This window comes from Manis javanica, chromosome 3, assembly GCF_040802235.1.
Source record: "Manis javanica isolate MJ-LG chromosome 3, MJ_LKY, whole genome shotgun sequence".
Classification (NCBI taxonomy): domain Eukaryota; kingdom Metazoa; phylum Chordata; class Mammalia; order Pholidota; family Manidae; genus Manis; species Manis javanica.
The window spans coordinates 38,674,653-38,700,336 of NC_133158.1; the positions used below are offsets into that span (position 1 = coordinate 38,674,653).

Below are 25,684 nucleotides of genomic sequence, written 5' to 3' on the forward strand. Positions count from 1 at the left end.
ACTGGGCTGCTGCATTCTTACGGTAAATTCCTAGGAGTGGAATTCCTGGATCAAATAGTATTTCTATTTTTAGTTTTTTGAGGCACCTCCATACTGCTTTCCACAATGGTTGAACTAGCTTACATTCCTACCAGCAGTGTAGGAGGGTTCCCCTTTCTCTGCATCCTTGCCAGCATTTGTTGTTCCTAGTCTTTTCTGTGTTGGCCATCCTTACTGGTGTGAGGTAATATCTCATTTTGGTTTTAATTTGCATTGGATAGCATATTTTTATATATAGCTTTGAGTTCTTGCTTAACGTCCTATCATTTCATGTTGAAGGACTCTTCTCAACAGTTCTTGTAGGGCAGATCTAGTGGTATTGAACTCCCTCAGTTTTTGTTGACCTGGCATGTCTTAATTTCTCCATTTCCTTGCAGGATGGTCCTGCTCTATAGAGAATTCTTGGTTAAATTTTTTTTTTTACTTCCAGCACTTTAAATATGCTATCCTACTACCTTCTGGTCTGCAAGGTTTCTAATGAGAAACCTGACAATCTTACTGAGGATAATTTTTAATGAGTCTTTCTATCGGGTCGCATCCCGCCCAGGGCTCTGGTCGGTGGCGACAGTGATAAAGACACAGACCTGGTTCGTTCTCCAATCTTTATTCTTGAGTCTTCAGTACATGCCAAGCTAATGGTGGGGGAGAGCTCTCTCTTTATTCTTCAGTACATCACTTATGTAGGGTAGCTAAGCCTATTGGGTGAGAGATCACGCGTGACCTTTAAGCTGATAGGTAACATGTGCTATACTAACCGGAGAGCACGAGCTTAGCACGAGCGCGGAACTACTTATATGGTCTGGGAGGGGGATTTTCCTACTTGGCAGGGTGGATGCGTGGGATGTTCCACTGCCGGATGTGAGCGCCATCTTAGAAGGGCTGGGGTCCAACCTTGGCCACGGTTCAGACCTCCACATCTCCCCCTTTTTTCTTTATTAACAAAGAAATGGGGCTTAGGGGGATCCTGCCTGTCTTAGGTTGTCAAGGGTCCTAGTGCATTCTTACCTGTCATTGGGAGTCAGACATCTTATGGTCTGTTCCCTGTCTTAGGTTGATATGCCTAGCCCTTGATCTTACCCGTCACTGGCTACGGATCCAGCATCTCCAGCCATATTCTGGGGGAGGCGCCCTCTTCTATGGCGACCATGGCCTGAAGTAATATCTTTTTATCATGCTGTTGTCTGAGGTGTATTGAGCATATCGTTTTGCCAAGCAGGAATAGTCCCAAAACCATTAGTATTCCTAAGGTTGCTGTTCCAGACCAAGCTTTCATTAGACTAAAGGCTGTATTAGCTAATTCTGCGATGGTTATAGTTTGCACTACATTGGCACTAACATTCATTATTCCTAGCCTTAACTGTGCAGTAAGTTCTTCAAGCTCACTAGTCCAATTTTTGGTTAATAGTTGTCCTAATTGTCTAGACAGGTTAGCTGCTTGGGAAAGGTTGTTAAAAGGGATGCTAGAAACACAGAGTCCAGTATAAGAATGGATGCACCCGAGGTGCCAGGTCTTGCAACAAGTCCACTCGTTGGTTCACCAGGACTATGCCATTCTTTAGGTGTGTGTTAATGAGGTTCTGCTGAGTCAGGGCTGAGGCAGTGTCTTTTGACAGGCTATTCAATGTCTCAGCAGTTGGGATAGAGATGGTCAGGGCTGCTGTTGCTGCTGCTGCGGCGGCCACTCAAGCTGAGCGATGGCTGCTGAAACTCCAAAGTCTCTCCGGTACCGGGATGTTTGCATTCGCTCTAGTCACACTGGAGTTTTCCATCCGTGGTGCTCGCGTTGGTAACATTCCCCATAATTCCTCGTCTCCGCCATGGTTTGTGATGTGATTCCCGCCAGGATCATGATTAGCTCGGCTCCATTCTCTGACTTCATGGCTCTCGAGCTTGCATGTCAGCCGTTCAGGTACCAAGATGGGGTTTTTCTGGTCCTGTGGAAAAACAAAAACAGAGCCTCGGGTCCAGATTAGTACTGGATCTGGGCCTTTCCATTTCCCTTCTAATACATCTTTCCATAGGATTTTTGGTAAATCTTTTAGCTGATTCTGCTGTGTATGGCGTTTGGCGGCATTGCGGCCGTTTTTGTCCAATATTAAGAAATTTTTTATGAATAAAATAAGATTTAGTTTGTCTTTTGCAGATCTGAAGTCTTCCCCTATTCCCCCTTTTTGTTTATATAATGCATTCTTGAGGGTGAGGTGTGTGGGTTACACCATACCCTGTCCTTGAGGGTTGTAGGGGATTCCTGTGGTGTGGGTGATATTCAGTATTTTTAAGAAGTTGAGGAATGGTTTGGATGTATATGCTGGCCCATTGTCAGGTTTTAATTGTTTGGGTTTTCCCCAGGCTGAGAATGCCTGGAGGCAGTGAGAGATGACATCTCTAGATTTTTCTCCTGTATGGCAAGAGGCAAAAATGATGCCTGAACAGGTGTCTCCAGACACATGGACATATTTCATCTTTCCAAATTCTGGGATATGAGTGACATCCATTTGCCAAATGTGGTTGGGGAGTAATCTCTTTGGATTAACTCCTTCTGTGACGGGGGGTAAAAGTGTTACACACCATTTGCAACTGACTACTATGGCTCTTGCTTGGTCTCTAGTGATGTGATATTTCAAGCGAAGAGTATTTGCGTTGACATGGAATTGTTTGTGAAATTGAGTAGCTTGTTCTAGAGGGTCAGTTATAGTCAAGATGTTAGATTCACGGGTGAGGACGTCTGCTTGCCTGTTTCCCTCGGTAAGGGGTCCTGGGAGTGAGGTGTGAGCTCTTATGTGTCCAATAAAGAAAGATTCTGATCGATCCCATATTATTTGTTGTAGACTTCTAAGAATGTTGGCAATGGGGGAAGACTGGCTAATATAACCTGCATTTTCTATGATAGAGACAGCATTCACTACGTATTGGCTATCTGATAAAAGGTTGAAAGGTTCACGTGGGAAGAGTTTGAATGTCTGTACTACGGCCAACAATTCTGTCTGTTGGGCTGAGGTGGTTGGGAATTTGAATGTCCACGATTGGTCCTCAGTGACAACGGTCCCGGTGCCACTCTTCGACCCATCAGTGAATATTACTTTTACCTTGGGTATGGGCTTCCATCTTGTGTTTTTAGGGAAAATAATGGGATTAGATAGGCAGAATTGTAACCAAGGATGTTTTGGGTAATGGTTGTCAAAAGAAGCATTGGATATGGTGTAGGCAATGGCCCATGTATCGCAGCATGCAGTAAGGCACTCAATCTGGCTAGCAGTGTAAGGTGTAATGATGATGTTTGGGGGAATCCTGAATGTCCTTATGGCCGTTTTGATTCCCTTGAGAATTAAATCTGCTATGCTTTGAGGATACCAACTTAATGTTTTTCCCGGAGAGTGGGCTAGGTACACCCAAAGTATGGGTCCTTCCTGCCAGAGTACTCCTGTTGGGCTATGATTACTGGGAAGTACTATGAATGTTAGCGGTTTATGATAGTCTATTCTGTCTACTTGGGCAAGTTGCAAGCGGGATTGGACAAGGTCTAAAGCCTCCTTGGCTTACTTACTGAGAGAGCGTGGAGATGTTAAGTCAGTCACCCTTCAGTGTCTCATATAATGGGTTGAGGTCTTCATCAGTGAGCTTTAGGTATGGTCGTACCCAATTTATGTCTCCAAGCAGTTTTTGAAAGTCATTTAGGGTTTTTAAATGATCTGTTCTTATGGTTATTTTCAATGGTCTAGCAATGGAGTCTTCTAATTTCATTCCTAGGTAATCTTTTGAGCAGGTTTTTTGTATTTTCTCTGGTGCTATCTCTAGGCCCCATTCTTTAAAGTGTGCCTGCAAGAAGCAGAGGGCTTGTTCTACTTCCTTATTCTTTTCATGACATAAGAGAATATCATCCATATAGTGGTAAATAATTACTTCAGGGAACCTTTTTCTGATTACTGACAGGGCCCCGTTCACATACAACTGACACATGGTGGGGCTATTTGCCATGCCCTGTGGCAATACTCTCCACTCATACCGCTCATCTGGGCGATCATGATTGATGGCAGGCACAGTAAAGGCAAATTTTTTACAATCTTCAGGGTGAAGGGGGATGGAAAAAAAGCAATCTTTGATATCTACTACAATCGTTTTCCAATCTTTTGGCAGGGCCATAGGCAGGGGTAGACCTAGTTGTATAGACCTTATGAGCATCATCTGTTTATTTACAGCTCTCAGATCATGCAGCAATCTCCATTTTCCTGATTTCTTTTTTATTACAAATATGGGTGTATTCCATGGGGAGGTAGAGTTTTGAAGGTGCCCTGCGGCAACTTGCTCTTGTATTAATGTGTGGGCTGCTTCCTTTTCTTTGGTAAGGGGCCACTGAGGAACCCACACGGGATCCTCCGATCGCCATTGTATCTTTACTTGTTGTCTTTCCTCAATGGCCCCGAGGAAAAACCCAGTCCCGGACCTCCAAACTTATTGGGTGTCACCCCTGATAATGGGATTGGTGTCTCTCTACCAGTAAGGTTTTTTCCAAGGCCTCCAGTCCCTGTATAGCCTTGCTTCCTCATAATGGAGTTAGATTGTTCACTGTAAAAAGTCTCTGTTGTTAGTTTGAGGTTCATTTGGGACAGTATGTCTCTTCCCCAGAGTGACATGGGTATTTTCAGCACATAAGGTTGAATTACTCCCTCATGTCCTTCTAAGTCTTTCCAGGGGAGTGTGGCAGCACTACATAATGGGGCTTGGGCTATACCGAGCCCTCTTAATGTCTGTGCCGCTCGGTTCAAGGGCCAATCTTTTGGCCACTCATCCTCTTTTATTATGCTGCGATCTGCTCCTGTATCTAATAGTCCTGAGAAGTTCGTATCTCTAATCTTTATGTGTCGCGTGCCCTGTCCTCGCCGGCAAGAACAGCATGCAACAACAGCAGGATTCTTCTGCAGAAAGCTTTATTCTTCAGCTCTTTGTGAAACAAATGAGTTGGGCAGGACCCAGAGGGGAAGGAGAGGCTTGCTTATATAGTTCTCATGCTCTGACCTGGTTGGTGCGGCTCCATATGCCTTATTAGCATAACCATTTGGTGGGTCTCATTGGTCCTTATGCCAAGGCGCAATTAGCATGTAGTTTAGTGGTGTGGGATGATTTGTCATTAGGAAGTTTGGGGCCTTCCGGCTGCCCTGCATTGGGCGCTATTTTCTGAGCGCGGCTGCCAACATCTCCCCCTTTTTTGTCTAACAGAAGCTCAAGGCGGAACTTGCCAGCAGAGGCGGAGACAGAGGCCTGACCTCCATCATACTTCCTGATGCCCCCTTTTTGGAGAGGGGTTCTGGGCATCTACCCCTATGCAGTCAGGCATGCCTCTCAGAGGGGTCCAAGACCTCTTGCAGTGCTTTGCCTCGCATCCTCTGGCTGGCGTTGGGACCGCTTGGTACAAAGGGTTTGGACCCTTTTTCTCAACCCTCTTGCACCATGAGCTTCTTAAAGAAAGCTGTGATTAAGCATTGAGGTACTCGGGCCTGGTGCAGTGCCACATGGGCTCAGGGTGCAAGAGCTACCTCAAGCTAAAGCCGAGCTTCCTTCTTAAGCATGTTGAGCCACACTTGGGGAGAGGCGCCAACGTCTATCGCCATTAGGGCTTGAGCAAGGATCACCTTGTCCTGCTTATGTTGGTTGCGGAGTCTGCATAACAACCAGAGTAAGAGCATGAGACCTCCAAGCAGGAACACGCCCATCTCAGCCATGCCGGCCCACTCCTTGACGTGGGAGAGAGCTCTGAGGAACTAGGAAGAGAGTCCTTCTGCTACGGAGATATCTAGACGGGTGGAGTTGATGTGGATAATTTCTTGCCGCAGCTCTTCTAGTGTCCCATCGAAGTCTTGGGACCAGTTTCCTGAAAGATACTGGGACAGGTCTCGTGACAGATTAGCTGCCTGTGTAAAATTTTTATATTGAATGCTAGTGATGCAGAGGGCACGATATTTCCGCTCACATCCCAATTGGGCCATTTGCCAGAGCACCTCTATTTGTTCCTCCACGAGATCTATGCGTTGATTGAGGATCATTATTCCTCCTTTCAGTTTGCCATCAAGTGTGGACTGTTGGTCCAGGGCAGAAGCTACTGAGGCTGCAAGGTTATTGAGCTCTGTAGCCGATTTGATGGAGGTGTCTAAAGCTATACCAGCGGCGGTGGCTGCGACCGCGGTCGCGGAGATCAGGAGCACTATGGCGGCTGTAACACCGAAATCGCGCCTTTCTCGAAACAGAGTCATGGTGTTAGGGGCGTCTACAGGAACAGGGACCCAACGGGGGATGCGGACTACCAAAGCATTGGTAAAGTTACGCGCATCCCAACACTGAGACAGAAAGCAGGTTTCATTGGAGCAGGAGTCAAAGCTACTATTGGATAAGATAAACAGAAATGGGGGGTATACGCATACTGGAGAAGGTGGAAAAAGGGAATTAGGTGACTCTGGACCTGATTTTGCTGAACACGTGTAGTTCTCGTTGTTATGGGTCATGATCATGTTCCAGTGTGCGCGCATGTGGTTATTCTCGCACCAAAAGGTGATATTTTTTACACTGATTCCCCCACCCTGGAGGGCGGAAAAGGGGGAGAGGTCGGTACACGAGCCATTGACTCCACACAGCATCCATTTATGGAAGGGGTTCATGCTCAGCTGCTGACGAAACTCGCCTTCGAGCACCTTTACTGGCCACCAAGCCTCATTGGCTGGCCGTCCCTCCATATCTGGGGAGATGGTAAACTCCTGCCTCTCAGTTGCCCACGTTACTACAGTTGACTGACAGTCAGTCCAGGGCCACAGCTCTCCCTCATAGTCGCCCACACAATGGGAGGCATATTTGGGTTGACGAGGCCTGTCGGTGGAATTGTTCCTGGGAGAGTGTACAAATGTGCCATTGATCCAGAGAACCATCTGGTGGATAGTCATGTTCTTATAGGGCGGGCTCCCTTCCTTATTAGGCCCTTCAAATTTAGCTGACATAACGGGGAGGCTACTGGCCTCTAGAATTATGTCACTGAACCATCCGTATTTCCTCCGTTTCAGGGAGATACAGCCAGCTAGATTCTGAGTGGTGAAGCATAATGAGCCATTAGTTACGAAGGATCGGTTTTCTCCCAGGGGAGCTACTAGGGTGTCTTTAACTAAGTAGGGCAAGTTCATACTAGCATTGGTAGTGAAAAAGCGCGGAAAAACGGCTGCATTGAAACGGACAGGCATAGGCTTAGGAAAGGCAGACAGGATTCCCCATCTCAATACTCCCTGAGTCGGGGTCTCCAGTGTCAGGAGCAGGGTCAGGAGGTATAGCGAAGTCATCTCCTTTGTTTAGGACTTTCCTCGTTAGGCGCTCCGGGATCCAGAAGGGATTTTCTTCACCCTGGGGGAAAACACACACAGCTCCCCTGGATCTGATTATGATTGGATCTGGGCCCTTCCATTGGTTAGATAACACGTCCTTCCATTTTACTAGTTCTTGTGGGTCTTTTGGCCACTGATTATGGCGATCCGCTGCTGTATGGCCTTGAGCATCCAGATTCAAAAAATTTATAGTGAAAAGTGCTAGGGCTATGGCAGTTTTTGGTGTGGGGGGTATATCTTCAATTCCCCCTTTTTGTTTAAGTAAATAGGATTTGAGCGTGCGGTTCGCGCGTTCCACAATCCCTTGACCCTGTGGGTTGTAGGGAAGGCCAGTGATATGTTTTATCCCCATGTGATGACAAAATTGAGCAAATTTTGTAGAGGTATAGGCTGGGCCATTGTCTGTTTTCAGAATCTGTGGTAACCCCCATGCGCTCCAAGCTTCAAGGCAGTGCTGGATGACATGGGAAGCTTTCTCTCCTGACAATGGGGAGGCAAAGATGACTCCTGAACAAGTATCCACGGATACATGTACATATTTCAGTTTCCCAAAAGACGAAATATGCGTCACATCCATTTGCCAAACTTGTAAAGGCCTAATACCTCTGGGGTTGATCCCAACATGAGGTGTGGGAAGGAAGCTGCAGCAATGTTGGCAGCTAAGGACAATGTTCCTAGCTTCGGCCCTGGTTATGCTAAACCGCTTGCGCAGTGTTTCGGCAGTGACATGAAATTGTGTATGGAATTTTGAAGCTGTGGTGATAGGGTCTAGCAGGGGAAAAGCTATATTTCTGGTTGCGAGGTCTGCCAGGTGGTTTCCTTGAGTCATAGGCCCGGGAAGGCCTGAATGTGCTCTGATATGAGTTATATACAAAGGAGATTGTCTATGAAGTAGTGCTGATTGTATCTGTTTGAACAAAGTGGCTACTGGGCTGGACGCTTTGATTAGCCCGGCCACTTCTAGAGATTTGACTGCATTAACTACATAACAGGAGTCAGACACAATATTTAAAGGTTCAGGAAAGATTTGTAGGACCTCTAAGACTATGCGACATTCCACTATTTGTGGAGTGTCAGGCGTGTAGCCTTTTGTCACAACTTTGCCATCATGGACATAGGCACCTGTGCCTGTCTTAGACCCGTCCGTGTAAACTGTTTTTCCATGAGGCAGCAGGGTTAGGCTAGTGACCCGAGGAAATACTAGGAGATGATTTTTGGTGAAGTTGATGAGGGGATGTTTAGGGAAATGATTATCAAAGGTTCCTGAGAAACTGTAAGCAAGTATGGCCCAATCATCGTTCATAGCACATAATACTTGTATCTGTTCTACGCTGTAAGGGGTTATAATTTTAGCTGGAGCCTCTCCGAAATGTGTCATGGAGGTTTTTACTCCTCTCAAAGCAAGTTTGGCCACGGCTGCCAGATAGTACTCTATTGTCCTAGCCTGAGAGGCTTGGGGATGAATCCAGATCAGTGGGCCGTGCTGCCATAAGACTGCTGTTGGCAGCTCCGGGGTGGGAAGCACACACAACTCAAAGGGTTCATTCGATTGCACTCTATTTAATTGTGCTGTCATCAAAGCCTGTTCTACTTTGCGAATGGCTTGTAATGCCTCAGGCGTGAGGGAGCGCGGTGACGTTAGTTGTGGGTCTCCTTCTAGGGTTTTAAATAGTGGAGTCAATTCAGTGGTGGGTATCTTTAAGTATGGGTGCAACCAATTAATATCCCCTAGGAGTTTTTGGAAGTCATTCAAATTTCGCAATTGATTATGTCTTATCTCAAGCTTTTGGGGGCAAATTACATCTGTGTAAATGGTTGCTCCTAGGAATTTGCTAACACTAGATTTTTGGACCTTCTCGCTTGCTATATTCAGTCTCCAATTTTCTAGGGATCTAGTGAGATCTATATATGCTTCTTCTATTTCCGCTGGTTGTGGGGAGCAAAGAAGGATGTCATCCATGTAATGGATGATCTTTAGCGTGGGATAGGTCTTACGAATTGGGTCTAGCGCTCGCTGAACGTACAGTTGACATATGGTGGGGCTATTTGCCATTCCTTGAGGGAGGACCTTCCACTGAAATCTGGCATCGGGTTGTTCATGGTTAATAGCTGGCAAAGTAAAAGCAAATCTTTCCCTGTCCTTGGAGCTTAGAGGTATAGAAAAGAAACAATCTTTAATATCTATTATGAGCACTTTCCATTCTTTGGGTAAGGCAGAGAGGAGTGGCAGTCCCCGTTGTACGGGTCCAAGCATTCTCATTTGAGCATTTACTGCTCTCAGATCATGAAGCAACCTCCATGATCCTGACTTTTTCCTGATTACAAATATGGGTGTGTTCCATGGGGACACAGAGGGTTCTAGGTGTCCCACTTGGAGCTGCTCTTGCACTAAGCAATGAGCTGCTTCTAATTTTTCAGAGGATAGGGGCCACTGAGGAACCCATACGGCCTCCTCTGTGAGCCAAGGTATGGGCATGGCATCTTCAATGGCCCCTATGAAAAACCCAGGCTGTGACGGTCATTCTTTACTTTGGGCAGGATGGGCTCTATGTGTCCCTGTTGGTGTTTCCCTAGCCCCTTGCCAGGGATGTATCCCATGTCCATCATCATGCCTTGGGCGGGGGTGGAGTATTCATTAATGAGTTTGAGGCCTAAGTCTCTCATGACATCCCTCCCCCATAAATTGACCGGTAGAGGGAGTACATAAGGGGTGACTGTACCCTCTTGTCCTTCAGGGGCTCGCCATTTCAATGGTTTGGCACTAATTGAAGGGCTTGACTCATATCCTAAACCTTGTAATGAATGTGAGGATTGGGTCACAGGCCACTTGGAGGGCCACCAGGTTGCAGAGATAATACTTTTATCTGCTCCAGTGTCTAGGATTCCCTCAAAGCTCTTTCCCTCTATTTGAAGAGTTAATTTTGGTCTGTCTGCTAAATCTAATACTATGAAGGCTGAATCCCAGTCAGAGGAGCCGAAGCCCCTTTCTCCCCTCTCCGTGTTGGTAGCATGATAATTGGCGTGGAGACTAGGTAAAACTAAGAGCTGGGCTATGCGGTCTCCTGGGGATATAGGATAGATTCCTCTGGGAGCCGAACACATGATTTTTACTTGTCCTTCATAATCTTGATCTATAACTCCGGGATGAACTACCAGGCCTTTCAATGCAGCAGAAGAGCGCCCTAGGAGTAACCCAATGGTATTTGGTGGTAGGGGGCCTTTAAAGTCTGAAGGGATAGGCTGAACTCCCATCTGTGGAGTCAACACTATTCTGGTGGTGGCATGGATGTCCAATCCCGTGGAACCTGAAGTGGCTCTCCTTGGGGGGCCTGGTTGTTCCCAAATGACACTTGCGTGCTGGTTGCCCCATATATTTGTGGGCCCTGGTGACAGGGGCCCCTCTGGGCATTTTTTGGCAGTTCTAAGGGTTTCCCTTCTATATCTTTAATAGACCGGCACTCATTGGCCCAATGCCTGCCTTTCTTACACTTAGGGCACAACCCAGGGGTCTTTTGGGTTGTTTGTTCTGAAGCTGGGCTCCCACACTCTCTCTTTATATGTCCTAATTTCCCGCATTGAAAGCATTTGATACTTCTGTTAGTGATCCTGGCTTGTTTGTGGCTCTGTAATATGGCCGCGGCTAGGCCTGCATTGGTGAGTGGCCCTCCTATTTCTCTACAGGCTTTCAACCAGGCATGTATCCCTTTTTGTTTCCAGGGTGTTATCGCCTGTCTGCATTCCTTGGTACATTGTTCAAATACTAATTGCTCCACTAGGGGCATTGCTTGTTCCTGATCTCCAAATATTCTGCCTGCGGCCTCCATCATACGAGCGACAAAGTCAGAAAATGGCTCGCTCAGCCCCTGAATAATTTTTGTCAAATTGCCTGATACTTCTCCTTTGTTGGTGAGGGCTTTCCATGCCTTGGCGGCGCACGTGTTTATTTGTGCGTATACCTGTAAGGGGAAGGCGGTCTGGTTGGCTACCCACTGTCCTTGGCCCGTCAGCATATCATATGACCACGCAGGCTGTCCTTCGGCCGCGTTTGCGCGTGCCTGGGTCATGCTGATATCATGCCACAATGCCTTCCATTCTATGTATTGCCCCATACTAGAAAGGCATGCCTTAGTTACATATTGCCAGTCTGCGGGTGTCATGGCTGTCTCTGTTAATCTCTCAACTTGTGCTATGGTATAGTTGGCACTGACCCCATACGCTCGGACGGATTCCGCTAAGTCTTTAACTTGTTTATGGCTCAGGGGCTGGTGAGAGCGTACACCGTTATCCTCAAATACAGGAAACATTTGTCTAATTGCCTGAAGAGTATCTGGGTGGCAAAAGGAGAGTGCGCCACTCACGTAAGGTGGCGGGGCAACGGGCGTCGGGGGACACCCTGCTTTCATTTTTTCCTTGGTCCGCTTTTCAACTTTGCTGGTTCCCTTACTTCTACACTCTGCGGTTTTATTCTCTTCCCCTTCCTCTGCGGACGTTAATTCCTCCTCAGATTCCCTATTGGAGAGTTGGAGGTCCCTCAACTCTTTCCAGGGGTATTTACTATTTTCTCCGAGGCGATCGTCACTCGCTTCTCGGGGCTCTTTCGCTTTTGCCCTAGGCGGGCTTTCTCCCTCACTCTGAGGTTTCTTTACCTTCGTTTTTGTGGCCTTTTTTCGGCCGCGCGCGCTCTCTGTTTCCCATTCCGTTTCTGACATGCTCTCTTGGATATCTGTCAATGCTCTCTGACCTTCTTTTATTACCTTTTCACATCTCTCATCTTGCAGACAAGCTCTAATCAGTTTCCAGAGGGGCCTGGTGCCTCCCCTCAGGCTACCCTCCTCCTCCTCTCTATCAAGATCTTTCCCCAGTTTGTCCCAGCTCGGGATTGAGAGGGAACCTGAACAAATGAACCAGGGGGCCACACGGTCTATCTCCTTCACAAAAGATCCTAAGACTTTGCTGGAGACCTTCAAGTTTCGCTCTTTGAGAGCTGTCTGCAGCGCCGTGACTAATGACGGTGCATTCCCCATGGTGCCTCCTTATTTACAGAGAACCATCAACCATCATCCTAAAAAGCAGGGGCCTCTCGGAACTTACCCCTCCGGGCTTTCTTCTGACCTGCAGTTCTGAATCCTCTCCAGATGTCTGAAGGGTCCTCCCTGTGCCGGTGATGTTCTGGTTCCCGGGTTTCGGCACCACTTGTCGCGTGCCCTGTCCTCGCCGGCAAGAACAGCATGCAACAACAGCAGGATTCTTCTGCAGAAAGCTTTATTCTTCAGCTCTTTGTGAAACAAATGAGTTGGGCAGGACCCAGAGGGGAAGGAGAGGCTTGCTTATATAGTTCTCATGCTCTGACCTGGTTGGTGCGGCTCCATATGCCTTATTAGCATAACCATTTGGTGGGTCTCATTGGTCCTTATGCCAAGGTGCAATTAGCATGTAGTTTAGTGGTGTGGGATGATTTGTCATTAGGAAGTTCGGGGCCTTCCGGCTGCCCTGCATTGGGCGCTATTTTCTGAGCGCGGCTGCCAACATTTATGATATGCATAGGCCTGTTTCCTAGCTCTAATGTGAGGCAAGTCAGGGGGGTTCCGGACGATCCAAATCCTGATTGTCCTCTCTTAATGTTTTTGTGGCTATATTGGTCGTGTTTACTGGGAAGCATAAGAATTTGAGCAATGCGGTCTCCAGGGTTGATGGCTGTGATGCCTCTTGGGGAGGAGAGCATAATTTTTACTACTCCCTCATAGTCTGGATCTATGACTCCTGGGTGTACTATTAGTCCTGCTTTGGTTGTGGAACTCTGGCCCAATAGGAGTCCCACTGTTTCCTTTTGCAATGGTCCTTTAAAATCTGACTCTACTATTTGAACTCCCATCTCGGGGGTTAGTACGAGTCGGGTGGTGGCACAGATGTCCACTCCTGCACTCCCTGTGGTGGCTCTCCTTGGTTCTTCAATTCTGGACTGGTTCCCTGATCTGTTAAGTGATGATGAGTCCTGGGGACTTGCTGTATCACCCCATACATTTGGGGGACCTGAGGTGGGGGGCCCTGCCTCCCGTTTTTTGATTGCTGTGGGGGTAGTGGGCGTCCTTCTACATCTACCACTGATCTGCACTCATTTGCCCAATGGTTTCCTTTTTTACATCTGAGACATAATTTTGGCTGTGGCCTGTTGTTGGTTACACTGGGTCCTCCTCCTCCTAATTTTGGGCATTCTCGCTTTAAATGACCCATCTGCTTGCAGTAGAAGCACGCTCCGGGAGGGGCAGTCCTACTGCACGCGTCTCGCAGCCCTTGAGTTATGGCTGCGGCCATTACCTGCCCTTGCACTACGCTATCATTGATGTCCCTGCAGACCTTAATGTATGTATTTAGATCTTTATTTTTCCAGGGTCTGATAGCCTCTCTACACCATTTATTTACTTGTTCATAGGCCAACTGTTTTACTAGAGGCATTGCTGTCTCAGCATCTCCAAATATGCGGCCTGCAGTTTGCATTAATCTTGCCAAGAAGTCTGCATAGGGCTCATTTGGTCCTTGCAATACTTTAGACAACTGGCCCTGTAAGTCGCCAGAGCCTTAGAGTGTTTTCCAGGCTCTGACTGCTGCTGTAGCTATTTGCTGATACACTGCTGGGGAGAAGTTTACTTGATTATGCTGTCCTAAGTATTGTCCTGTGTCCATTAGCATATCTAAGTTCCATTGATTATTTCCTGCGGCGATATTGCGCCGGGCAGTATCTTGTGAGAATTCTTGCCATGCGGTTTTAAAGGTCAGATATTGGCCTCCAGAGAGGGCCGCTCTAGCTACCTTGGCCCAATCGTCGGGTGTTAGATTGAGGGAGGCCACTGATTCTACTAATGATACTGTAAATGCTGCTTGTGGCCCATAGGTGGTAGCAGCCTCCTTTAAGCTTTTAATAAGCTTAAAATCTAATGCCTGATGATATCTCTGTTGAGTGTTTTGATCTTCTATTACTGGGGAGGCTGCATTCCCTTCTATATTTAGCCACTCCCTCCATCTATTTTTGCCTTGGTCATCTTGGTGTCCCCAGGCCCTACAGCAGGGGTAATTCTGGTAAGGGGGTGGTTCTGATCTGAAACTTGGGGAGCAGGGTGGAGCGGTTGGTACTGTCACTTCTACTTTACTGTTCTTGTTGGAGAGGGGGGGAAATTAGTCTCTCTTTCCTCTCTTCTTCATCTCAGCTGGGTTAGTGACGGGTACAAGGAGGGATGATTTGTTCTTTGACTGAGTCTAGATTCTAACTCTTCTCCTGACAATTCTTCTTCCTCTTCCTCGTCTGAGGATTTTCCCTGTTCAGATCCTCTCTCTGAAGCCCTCGCAGAGGATCGTTCTTCCCTCACTTCTTCTAGGACCTCCTCTCCTTCCTTTATTGCTTCTCTACAACTAGGTTTATTTTCTTTTAGGCAGTTCTTAACTAGGCCCCATATAGGGAGCGTCCCGGCCGGGAGCGGTTCCCTTTGATCTGCCTTGCGCAGATCATCACCTAGCCTGTCCCACAAGGGGGCAGTGATTTTCCCTTCATCTAAGAACCACTGCGCATGCTTCTCTGCTGTGTGTAGGAAGGCTCTTGCTGTTTTCGTTTTCAATGGGGTTCCATTTGCTCTCAGGAGCGCCCTTAAAGGCTCCTCTGCTCTGAGTCTGGACACTTCAGAGCCCATTTTTTACAGGGAGATTGGTAAATTTTAAATGGGTAAGGGGTATTCTTGTCGCTATCCCGCGATCTTTTATTGCATCCGTCGCTATCCCACGAACTTTTATTGCTTCGTTGCTACCTCGCGAACTTTCACCGGCGCCTTCATTCCATACATGACAATACAAAACAGTACAACAAAGAACACTATGACAATCAGACAAGACAGGAACACCCACCACAGCTGCTCACTCTCGCCTTTTCTAACCCTACTTTCATTTTGCTCGTTGGTCCACTCACTCTCCTCCTCTCCAGTGGCTTCTCTGGCGATCTTTCTGAATGGAGTCCACTGGAACTGTTGCAGGGCAAGAAGCTCTACGTCGTCCGCAGTTGCCAGTTCTGCCGGGTGGTTGTGTCTCACAAAGAAAGCTCTGACTTACGCGCGGAGCTCGGAGAGGTTCCCGGGTTTCGGCACCAGTTATCAGGTCGCATCCCGCCTAGGGCTCTGGTCGGTGGCAACAGCGATAAAGACACAGACCTGGTTCGTTCTCCAATCTTTATTCTTGAGTCTTCAGTACATGCCAAGCTAATGGTGGGGGAGAGCTCTCTCTTTATTCTTCAGTACATCACTTATATAGGATAGCTAAGCCTATTGGGTGAGCGATCACGCGTGACCTTTAAGCTGATAGGTAACATGTGCTATACTAACCGGAGAGCACGAGCTTAGCACGAGCGCAGAACTACTTATATGGTCTGGGAGGGGGATTTTCCTACTCGGCAGGGCGGGTGCGTGGGATGTTCCACTGCCAGATGTGAGCGCCATCTTAGAAGGGCTGGGGTCCGACCTTGGCCACGGTTCGGACCTCCACATCTTTCCTCTTGTGCCTTTTGAGAATTTCTCTTTGTCTTTGACTTTCAACTGTTTGATTTTAATGTTTCTCAGTGTGGGCCTCTTTGGTTTTATACTGCTTGGAATTTTTTGACCTTTTTTGTATTTTATATCCATGTCTTTCCTCAAGTTTGGGAAGATTTAGCCATTATTTCTTCAGATAAGCTCTCTTCCCCTTTCTCTCCCCTTTCTGGGATTCACATTTGTACATGTAATATGTAGATATAGATACAGATCTGACTGATGGTGTCCCGTAAGTCCTGTAGGCACTGTTCACTTTTCATCGTCCCTTTTTGTTGTTCCTCAGACTTGATCATTTCTAATGAACTATCTTCAGACTCACTGATGTGTTCTTCCTGTGTGAGGCTGCTGTGGAACACCTAGTGAATATTTCAATTCAGTGACTGTCCTTATCAGCTGCAGGATTTCTGTTTAGGTCCTTGGTAATAATTTCTCTCTGTAGATATTCTGTTTTTGTTCATGTATCATTTTACTGATTGCCTGTCGTTCTCTGTCCATGTTCTCCTTTAGTTCATTGAGCATATTTAAGACAGTCATTTTAAAGTCTTTGTCAAGTCTGAGTCCTTCATTTCTTTGGGATTAGTTTCTGTAGATTTATCTGGTTCCTTTGAATGGACCATGTTTCCCTGTTTCTTTGCCTGCCTTACCATCTTCAGTTGAAAAGCTGGCATTTGAAAAAAATACCCTCCTCTCTCAGCCTTTGCAGTCTGGCTGCATGTAGAGGAAAACCTTTACTTATCAGTCCGGTGTGGAAAATTCAGGTCTTGTCAGGCCTTTTCTGAGCATATGTCTTCCCTGGACCTGTGTGTGTGTTTTCCGCACCCAGTTCCCCAGTATACATGGGTGCTATTCAAGGTCTTAATTACCAAAAGAGCTCAGCCTTGTTTCTCCTCAGCGTCTTAGATGTTTTTTATTGTATTCATCTGTCTGTATTTTTAAATTTCTCTCTTCTAAATTGTGAGATAAATTTGCCCTGTCTGGAATTTCAAATTCTCTCACATCTCTTATTTACTTGTTCTAGTGTTCGGTTTCTTGTTTTGACCCTTATTTTTGTGCTTCCATCTGTTGAGTTTGATACATCTTTCATGATTGTGGCTTGCCTTTGGTGAACAGTGGTTCTTGGCTGAGCATTGTGTTATTTCAGATTTCCTCTTACCCTGTGGGACTGTGAGTGCTGTCCTTCTGTGGGGCAGGCCCCCTCCAGTGGACGAAGGGAGAGTCGGAATGTGTTAAGTGGAGGCAAGTACCTGTCACTGTTCTTACGGGCTCGGGGCCTCTGTGTCCCCTTATGGTGGCCACTCGAGCACTGCCGCAACACTCACTTCCACTGTTTCTGCTTGGAGTCAGGTGGCCTGGTGTCCCCACTGTTGGCAACTGTGAGGCAGGCAAGGGACAAGACCAACCCTCCTCGAAGCCGTGGTGTGTTTTCTGAATTCAGTACCCTTTCAGTTGTCCCAGGCTCCCTCTGCCCCCACCGCCCCAAGGCTGCCTCTGCTCTGTGCAGTAGGCCATTCCTGCTTGCTTTTGGGCATGAGCTGTTCCGTCAGCCTGACCCACCTGCTTTGCCTGCTCAGGGTTCCTCTTAATCTGTGTCACGCTGTAGATACTTCTTCTTGTTTTCCAACACGCTTGTACATTTAAAGAACTGCTGCCTTAATGATAGAATGAATCCCGTGATACTGAATTGGGGTCAGAGATATCAGTATGAACCAATGTTCATTTGAATGTGTATGCAGATAGGTACAAAAATAAATACGGATGTGTGTGCACACATAGGTTAGTATATGTATGCATATTTCCTAGCTTCTTCCACTAAGAGGGCCTAGAAGCATTTCCACCCCAGAGCACCTAGCATGCCTAGTGCCACATCTTGGTTTCCGAAACTATTCTCCAGTAAAAGAACCAGCATCCTTACGAAAGTGGCTCATTCTGGGATGGGGGCAGGGAAAATACAAGAGTGTCTGATAGGGCCCGGAAGCAAGGAGGTGCTAAAAAGGAGGTGGGGGCGTGTCGGAAAGAAGTAGGAACCAACCTGGAGGAGCTCCAAATGTTCCCAGCTGGGACAATTTCAGCAACAAAATTAATAAAACAGTTGTATGGCCTCAGGAATAAAACAACTACCTTTAAGTCCATACATGCCATATAAATAAATGATTAAGTCAATAAATGGGGGAGACAGAACAGCTCTATCTTAGAGAAAGTTTTAAATTAATGTAGAAAGAATGAAGGGAATATAAAATCCCCATTAGAATACCACCGTGATCATTGCAGCAGACAAACATAAGCTGGGGAGTTAGTGGGTGGCACTTTAAGGAGAAGGAGGATCTTTGCGTGGCCTCAGAGTATCTCCCAACATTGTGAATTGTCCTCAAATCTGTGCTGTTCTTTAGGAGCTAAAACTTAATTCCTCTCCCCTGAGTGTGAGCTGGACCTAGTGACTCACTTTTAACTAATAGAACATGGGAAGGGGAGAATGGTAAGTTTGCAGTGCAGAACCCTGGCAGAGCCCGCCTTAGCCAGGGATCATGGTTAATATCATCTGTGACAGTTGTGTCAGCATTGTGCACCTGCGCCACCATACAGGGAGAAGGGTGCTTCTCTGGGGTCTTCACCCTCAAAACCACCACCTCAGTTGAATCACGAGGGAGCACCAGACAAGCCCAAGTTGCCAAGTACCTGATGGGTGTTCTTCCAAAGTGTCAAGGTCATGTAGAATGAACAAAGGTGCGGGAGCAAAGGTCACAGAGTGGAGGACAGCTGCCGGGAGGGCTGGATGCAGTCTGTCCTGGAGCAGAAAACGCCGGGAAGGCTGAGCGCCTCTGTGTAGCTGATAGTACTGCACAGGGTTAATGTCTTAATGGTGACTGTTGCACATTTGTGTAAAAGGTTGACATCATGAGAAGCTCAGTGAGACGTATACGGCAAACTCCACATTAACTTGGAACTCCCCTGAAGTCAAACTATTTCAAAATAAGTAGTTAAAAGATTATCTTTCTCTATGCTCCAATTTGTAGATGAGGAGGATAGTAAAACTTATGTTCAGTTTTCCATCTTAGTCCAGTAGGTACTTTTGGTTATTTAAAAAAAATTACACAAAATAATGACAATTCAATTTTTATTGTCAAATGGGCTAAATGTCCTTCTGAAGAAGATATGAGTCATTGGATGTCAGGATCCTAGCGGGAAAGAGGTGAGACACACAGATGGAAGTTGAGCAGAGTTTGACTGGATGGCTCATTCACCAAGTCGAGGGCAGGGTTATGGGAAACCCCCATACCCTGTGGGGCAGTGAAGCACCCTGGGCTGGCCACACAGCAAGTGATGATCACTCCAGGCCTAAAGGGGCAGGAGGATGGATGCAGTTCTGTGCAGGCCCTCCCTGGCCCTGCAGAGTCTCTCTGTGGCTCCCCGTTGGCTGGAACCAACCCTAAGCAGTAGGGCAAGGGAGCTTGCTATGCAGGTCAGCTTTCCAGGCACCGTCCAGATCCAGAGAAGTGCCTGGATAGTATCCGTCACCATCATGATCTGAATCAGTGAAGGCATCCTGTTTGATACAATAAGGCAAAATTTAGAAAATCTAGAACTGAAACAGAATCCCTTAGGATTTTTCATAGAAACCTGTACTTGTAAAATTAAAAGAAATTTAAAAGTGCCTAAGTGTGTGTGATCCAAGTGCACATTTAGGAAGGGCCTCCCCAAGCCTCTTCCACGTGGTCTCTGAAATAGATTCTCCAGCTCCCTGCTAATTTGCTTTTTGCAGTCTTAGCAAAAAGCCACCAAGCTTGTGCTTGGACTGGCCAGTTCCCGCAGCTTATCCTGACAGTTCCAGACTGCCACTCCAGGAAATATCCATCTACCTTTCCCACCCCTGGTCAGCTGGAAAGCCGGGCAGAGTAGCTCATTCTGACGTCAGTGAGATACTGTTCGCTGATTTCTTAGACTGTCCTTTCTGGGAGGCTTACCCTTTGCCCTTTCCTCTCCACCTAGGCCAACACTGGACAAATTGATGCACCCCGGGAGCAGCACAAAGTCATCGGCAGCAACCTCGCCCTCATTCAGGTGACTCGCCCCTCTGCTGGCAGCCAGGCCCGCTCCAGGGAGGAGGGTGAAAGCAAGTGAGCCCTGTGTGAGTGCTCTGGGCTGAGCTGCGGAGACTGGGTCCATCCGGCCCCCCACGCCCACCAGACCACACTCCTGCGGCAGCTGGAGGCTCAGCCCGACCCCAGGGCACCTGCCATGTCCACCTGAAGCCAGGGCCTCTTCTGGGGGCCCAGGGCCCTTCCGGCTCCTTCTTCTTCCCAAGACAAGCTTGTTGCAAGATTTGCCCTTACTTGCCCACTTCTGTTTCTCATGGCCTGGAGAGTGCTAACTGCCTTCTCTTCCCACCATCTTGACTCAAACTGCTTGTCAAGGTCACTGACATCCTCCTAGTCAGGACAGCCTGTGATTGCCTTATTCCAGTGACCCTGCTCATCCTTTCTGGGGCACCTTCAGACCCTGCCTGCTGGAAGTTCCCTCCAGCCCCTTGCCCCTCCCTCTCTGCCTGTTTCTGCTCAGCCTTTGCAGGACAGATCCCTTAAAGCCTTCATACTCTTTCAGACTTGCACCTCCTTGTAACAGACCAGGTAATCACTCAGTCATATTAGCTAGGCCTAGTGAATAGTCTTCCCAGTTAACCAAGCTAGAAATCGAGTCACCCTTGGCTTCTCTCCACCCCTCATTCTTAGGTCCGTTCACTCTGCAGATTCTACCTCTGAGCTGTGGTCAAATCCAGCCCTGCTTCTCCTCCTCACGTTGGCCTCTTGGTCTCCTGACTGGCTGACCGTAAACCTCTTCACTGTTCTGCTCCAGGCTTCTCAACCTCCAGCTCACCTTCACATGGCCACCTCCATGACCTCTGGCCCTCTGCATGACATTTTCTAAAACCTAAAGCTGATCAGGCCTCTTCTCCTTTAGCCCCTTTGTCGGTTCCCCCGGCCAAGCATGGGCCTGTCCCAAAGGCACTCCTGGTCTGGTCCTGCCGCCCCCACAGCCTCATGTCCCCACACCTGCCACCTTTGCTAATGTAGCCATCTTTCCTTGGACTGTCCTTTCTCCTCTTGATCACCTGGTAGTGAAGCTTTTAAAGACTCCTGTAAGGTCTCCATTCCAGCCTGACACCAGGCTCAGCTCTTCAGGGCCTTGCACATGCTGCTGGGGCCGCCTGGCCACAGTTCTGTGTCTGGACGCTGCTTCTCCACTTGAGGTGAGTGTCACGGGCCAGGAGCATGGCTGGGGGCTGACGAGCGTTGGAGGTTAAGTGAGATGCTCATCGTCCCCTGACACGGGGTCTGGCAGTAAATAACTTGGCGAAAAGTGACTTGTCTCACTTCCTGTTTTCCACCAAATCTTTGTCCATGTGCATACACATTTCCACATGATTCTCAGCCTCCTGGTCTTGCTCTGGACCAGGCCCTGGCTTGGCACATGGTCATAGCACAACATGGATATAATTCTGTCTCCTCCATATTTTGAAAAGCTTAACATTAAATCATATATGGGCTATGGGTTTCATGACTGAACTTGTTAATAACTCCAGCATGTTCTGTCACATAAATATGTCCAAGAGTGATATTTAAAATTTTTAACAACAGGTAGGGCCTGGGAACTCACTGGTAAGACTGAAGGGCAGCCACTGAGAGCTGGTCTGGTAGGGCCGATACGAACTTGCCCCCACTCAACCCATTCCCCCTTCACCAAACCATCACCACGCAGGTGTGTTGGCTTCCACTCAAAAAATTATACTGCAATGAAATTGTTCTTTTTTTACATGGATGGCTTAGGAGAACTTCCCTCAAGTTCATGAGGTATTAACAGTTTAAAGCTCTTGATTTTTTCCAGAAGGAATACAAAATACTTGAATTTCTAGTATTAAATAATAGCACAGATACTAATATTTCAATTATTAGGGAGAAATCCCTAACCTCACCAGCATCACAAGTATTCTTCTAAACCATTTTTTGCATGTACCATGTATATATATTTACTATAAATATATATATATATATGCTTATAGACAATATGTTTTTTTAAAGCATAGAAAGTATACTATACATATAATTCTGTAACATTTACTTTTAAGAATGACTTAATGAAAATCACTTGAAGTGGCAGATAGTAAGACTCAGTAAATATTAGATCTAATTATCATGAGCATTACCACGTGGCCCCTTGTGTACATGTGCACATGTTTTCCTGAGAAGGTGCCAGATCATAAGGTATGTGGAAAATTATAGCCAAATTTTGCCCTAAGATTCCTGAACCAATTTTACCACTATCAGTGTATCAAAAAACCATTCCAATATGTATTTTATATTATCAGCCTTTTACATTCTAATTTACCTAGTTTGATAGGTAAAAATAGCATATCCCATCCCTTTATTGATTGACTCGTTCATTTGGCAAATACAGATTACCTGAGTGCCGGCTGAGGGCAGACCTTCCTCCGAGGGGGGAATCCCAGCAGAAAATAAGCCAGCACCTCTCTTTTAAAGGAGGAAAACAAACATTAGTTATAAAAAATTAAGATAGTTTCAAACTGGGATTTTATTTTAAATTTGCCTGAATACTAGAGAAGTTGATCATCTTTTTGCCTGTTGCATAGCCATTTGTTTCCTTTTTTGTAAATTGCCTACCCACATCCCCTGTGTATTTTTCTGTCAGGTTGTCTTTTTTAAAAAAAATTATTATTGACTTGTAAAATGGACTTCATTCTTTTAGATACTAGTCCTTTGTTAGTTATATATGTTTCTCCAATTTTATCCCTGTCTGAAATTTTGGTATCTTTTATCATATAGAACCCATACTTGGACTATATAAATTTTACCTATTTTTTTCTTTATAGGTTTTGCACGTTGTATCTTTAGAAGTCCTTCCCTAGTCCAAAATCTGAAACATATTATTCTGTATTTTCTTCTTCTTTACACAAGGTTTTCATGTGTGGTGATTGTGTGTGTGTAAGTTATAAAGTACAAATCTATTGTTTTCCCCAAACAGATATTCAGTTTCCCTTACCTTATTTATTCCACAGTCACCCATTCCATGCTAATCTGAAATGCTATCTTCATCATACTAAATTTTTGTATATGAAGATGTCATATATTCATGATGTGATTCCTGGACTCTATTCCATCCTACTGATCTGTTTGTCTGCTTTTCTGCTAGTACCACCTTGTTCTTAACTACTATGGTTTTAAAATACATATTGATTAGAGTATGCCAAAACTCCCTCTTGATCTTTCTCAAAATTTTCTTGGTATTCTGGACCATCTGCTTATCTTTGTGAAATGTAAAGTGAATTGTCAAGCACCATGAAAAACCTTGCAGAACTTTGATGGGAATTACATAGGTAAATTGGGGAGCGTTTCTCATCTGCATATGTGGTAGAGCTCTTTGTTTACTCAACCTTCTTAAGTAACACAACCTGTCCATTGAGAAGTTTTGAATTATTGCTAGCAGATGCCAGAATTGATACTCAGACCTGGGGCGCCTTGTGGCAGTGGCCTGAGTGGGTGGCAGAGATGTGTCCACTGGGATGGGAAATACAGCCAGATATGGGGGACAGTGTAGAGAAAGGGGGAACCAGCATGCAGGGCAAGTGCCAGGGAGGAAAGCTGGGGAGAGAGATGGAAAGTGTGCAGAAGGCCTCCAAGGTGGAGCCGCGTGTGCATCACGGAGCATTTCTAGGTGGCAGGGGGTCAGGTCTCTACTGCTGGAGCTTCAGAGCACTTTTGCCTGAACCAGTGAAAGAGGTACCATGAGCAAGAGACTGGGGCCCTTGACTGGGTAGATGAAGAACTAGACTTTGTGATGGAAGGTGCACTGCGTGGGGACAGAGCAGGAGTTTTGAAGGGAGCTGGGCAGAAGGAAGGTGTTAGTCCATGTTTTTTCCAGGTTGGAGGGGCCATTGGAAGGCTTTAGGCTGAGGGGGAGGAGGCAGTGGCAGGTGGCGTGATCACCTCTGGAGATCAGAGAGGAGGCGTGGAGAGGGGTGGGCAGGAGCGACGATGCTCAGAGGGACCCTTCCTCCTGTTTCATTCTCTGCCCCGCAGTTGCAGGCCACCGTCGTGGGACTCCTGGCTGCCGTGGCCGCCCTGCTGCTGGGCGTGGCATCTAGGGAGGAGTTAGACTTCACGAAGGTGGAGCTGCTGTGTGCCAGCAGCATCCTCACCGCCTTCCTCGCGGCCCTGGCCCTAGGTGAGCCACACCCTGCCCCAGCAGCCAGCCCTCCCGGCTTGCTGCTGTCAGTTCCTTGGGGCTCTGCTCTCTGAGATCTGCAGTATCAATTCCTCGAGCTGTAAAAGATGGAGCACTAATGGTGGCGAACCCGGTGTCCTGCCAGGGTGTGGGGAGAGCCTGCTGGGTCTGCATGGCCCACCTCGTGGGTGGGCGAGAGAGGTGGCAAGCCCTCTCCTAGGCAGGCGTGTGCCAGAGCAAGCTGCTGTCTCCATGCCTCTTCCCTCTGCTGTTTAAACTGGCCCTTGCTCTGTGGACACATTCATTTGTTCATTCATTCATCTGTTCACCTATTGATTCATTCATTCTTTCAGTCTTTAAGATTTCTTGAGCTCAGCTTGTGTTTGGACCTGTGGTGGTTCTGGAGTCTGCAGTCAGGTGGGGAGCAAGGCTCAGGCTTTAGCTTAAATTTCATCCCTTCCCAGAGGCATTTTCTGCTACTCTTCCCCTAGGGCTGTTCTCCCCCACCATGACCATGCTCTGCCCCACCATGTACCTATTTTCATTTTGGAGCACTTGTGAAAATCTGAAATCACCTCGTTTCTTTGTTCACTTTTTGTCTCACCTCTCGCTAAAATGTCAGCTCCTCACAGAGGGGCCCACATCACCTATTCTGCCATCTGCTGCCCCTCTCACACTCTCTGCTACACAGTGGATGCTTCCTACACGTTTACAGGAAGGCAGAGCAGGGGCAGATGTAACCCTGTCAGGGAGTTCATGCAGGGCAGTGGGGAAGCCATAGTTGCTCTGCAATTATGATGGGATCTCATTCATTCATTCATTCCTCAGTATTTACTCTATTTACTGCCACTCTCTATTACAGCGTGGAATATACTGGTGACCAAATGCACAAGGGCCCTGTTTTGTGATGTCTATATTCTAGCTTGGAGTGAGGCATAAGTGCACAGGCACATAAAGAATTTTGTGCCAGCCATCTCTTCCTTTCTGAGGCCTCTGATCAGCTCTCTAGAGTGGCCTGTGTTCACAGCCGTGCTTTATTTTAGTCCTGTGTATTTGCTTCAAATGCTTGCTCACTTGTGTTCTGTCTGTTCCTCCACCCAGCAGGCCTTCACTGTGTGAGTGTAGAGCCTGATGGTTATTTTCAGCACTTCAAACAGGCCCAGGCATAGACCCAGCTTCCAAACATTTGCTAAATGAAGGGACTTTGTTCTGTTTCTTTTCTGGATTGTGTGTGTGTGTGTGTGTCTTACAAACCACGTGCAAGTGCCGAGCGGAACAGGCGGTGACTCTACAAGTCGGATTTGTCTGTGCACTTCTGTGCCCCAATCCCCTCTGAGCGCAGCTCCTGTAAGTTCATGTGGCAGCTCCTACCAGACCGCAGTGCTGAGCTGCTGCACGTGACCGGGAGGACGGTAGGTGTGTGGAAGCCTGGAAGCAGGTCTGCAGACTGCCCTCCCAGGGTGGATGTTTGCTGCTGGCTGTGTGCCTGTGTGC

General features: G+C 47.1%; 2 protein-coding genes and 1 long non-coding RNA gene across 19 annotated transcripts in view; 1 reads left to right on the forward strand and 2 right to left on the reverse strand.

Moving 5' to 3' along the window:
* The window catches only part of SLC41A3 (solute carrier family 41 member 3), a 91,655-nt gene that overhangs the window by 50,227 nt on the left and 15,744 nt on the right, over nucleotides 1–25,684 (forward strand). For all 10 annotated transcript variants that reach the window (XM_073231183.1, XM_073231187.1, XM_073231186.1 and 7 more), the window contains 2 exons: nucleotides 19,943–20,014; nucleotides 24,046–24,190. In XM_073231183.1, the coding sequence (XP_073087284.1) occupies nucleotides 19,943–20,014; nucleotides 24,046–24,190 (217 nt within the window). The remainder of the gene's footprint in view (nucleotides 1–19,942; nucleotides 20,015–24,045; nucleotides 24,191–25,684) is intronic.
* Nucleotides 4,888–11,491, reverse strand: LOC140848350 (uncharacterized). Its single transcript, XR_012129084.1, has 2 exons — nucleotides 6,005–11,491; nucleotides 4,888–5,915 (listed from the first exon to the last, which is right to left on the reverse strand). It is a non-coding gene; the product is annotated as an uncharacterized lncRNA (long non-coding RNA).
* LOC108409671 (uncharacterized) overlaps nucleotides 19,054–25,684 on the reverse strand; it is an 88,195-nt gene continuing 81,564 nt past the window's right edge. For 4 of the 8 annotated variants that reach the window (XR_012129080.1, XM_073231192.1, XM_073231191.1 and 1 more), the window contains 3 exons: nucleotides 22,411–22,479; nucleotides 21,063–21,233; nucleotides 19,054–19,499 (listed from right to left, as the gene is read on the reverse strand). Coding sequence is in view for 4 of the 8 variants with exons in the window: in XM_073231192.1 (XP_073087293.1) it covers nucleotides 19,292–19,499; nucleotides 21,063–21,233; nucleotides 22,411–22,479 (448 nt within the window). In the remaining 4 variants the exon portion in view is untranslated. The remainder of the gene's footprint in view (nucleotides 19,500–21,062; nucleotides 21,234–22,410; nucleotides 22,480–25,684) is intronic. The other 4 variants (XR_012129081.1, XR_012129079.1, XR_012129082.1 and 1 more) reach the window with 1 other exon arrangement.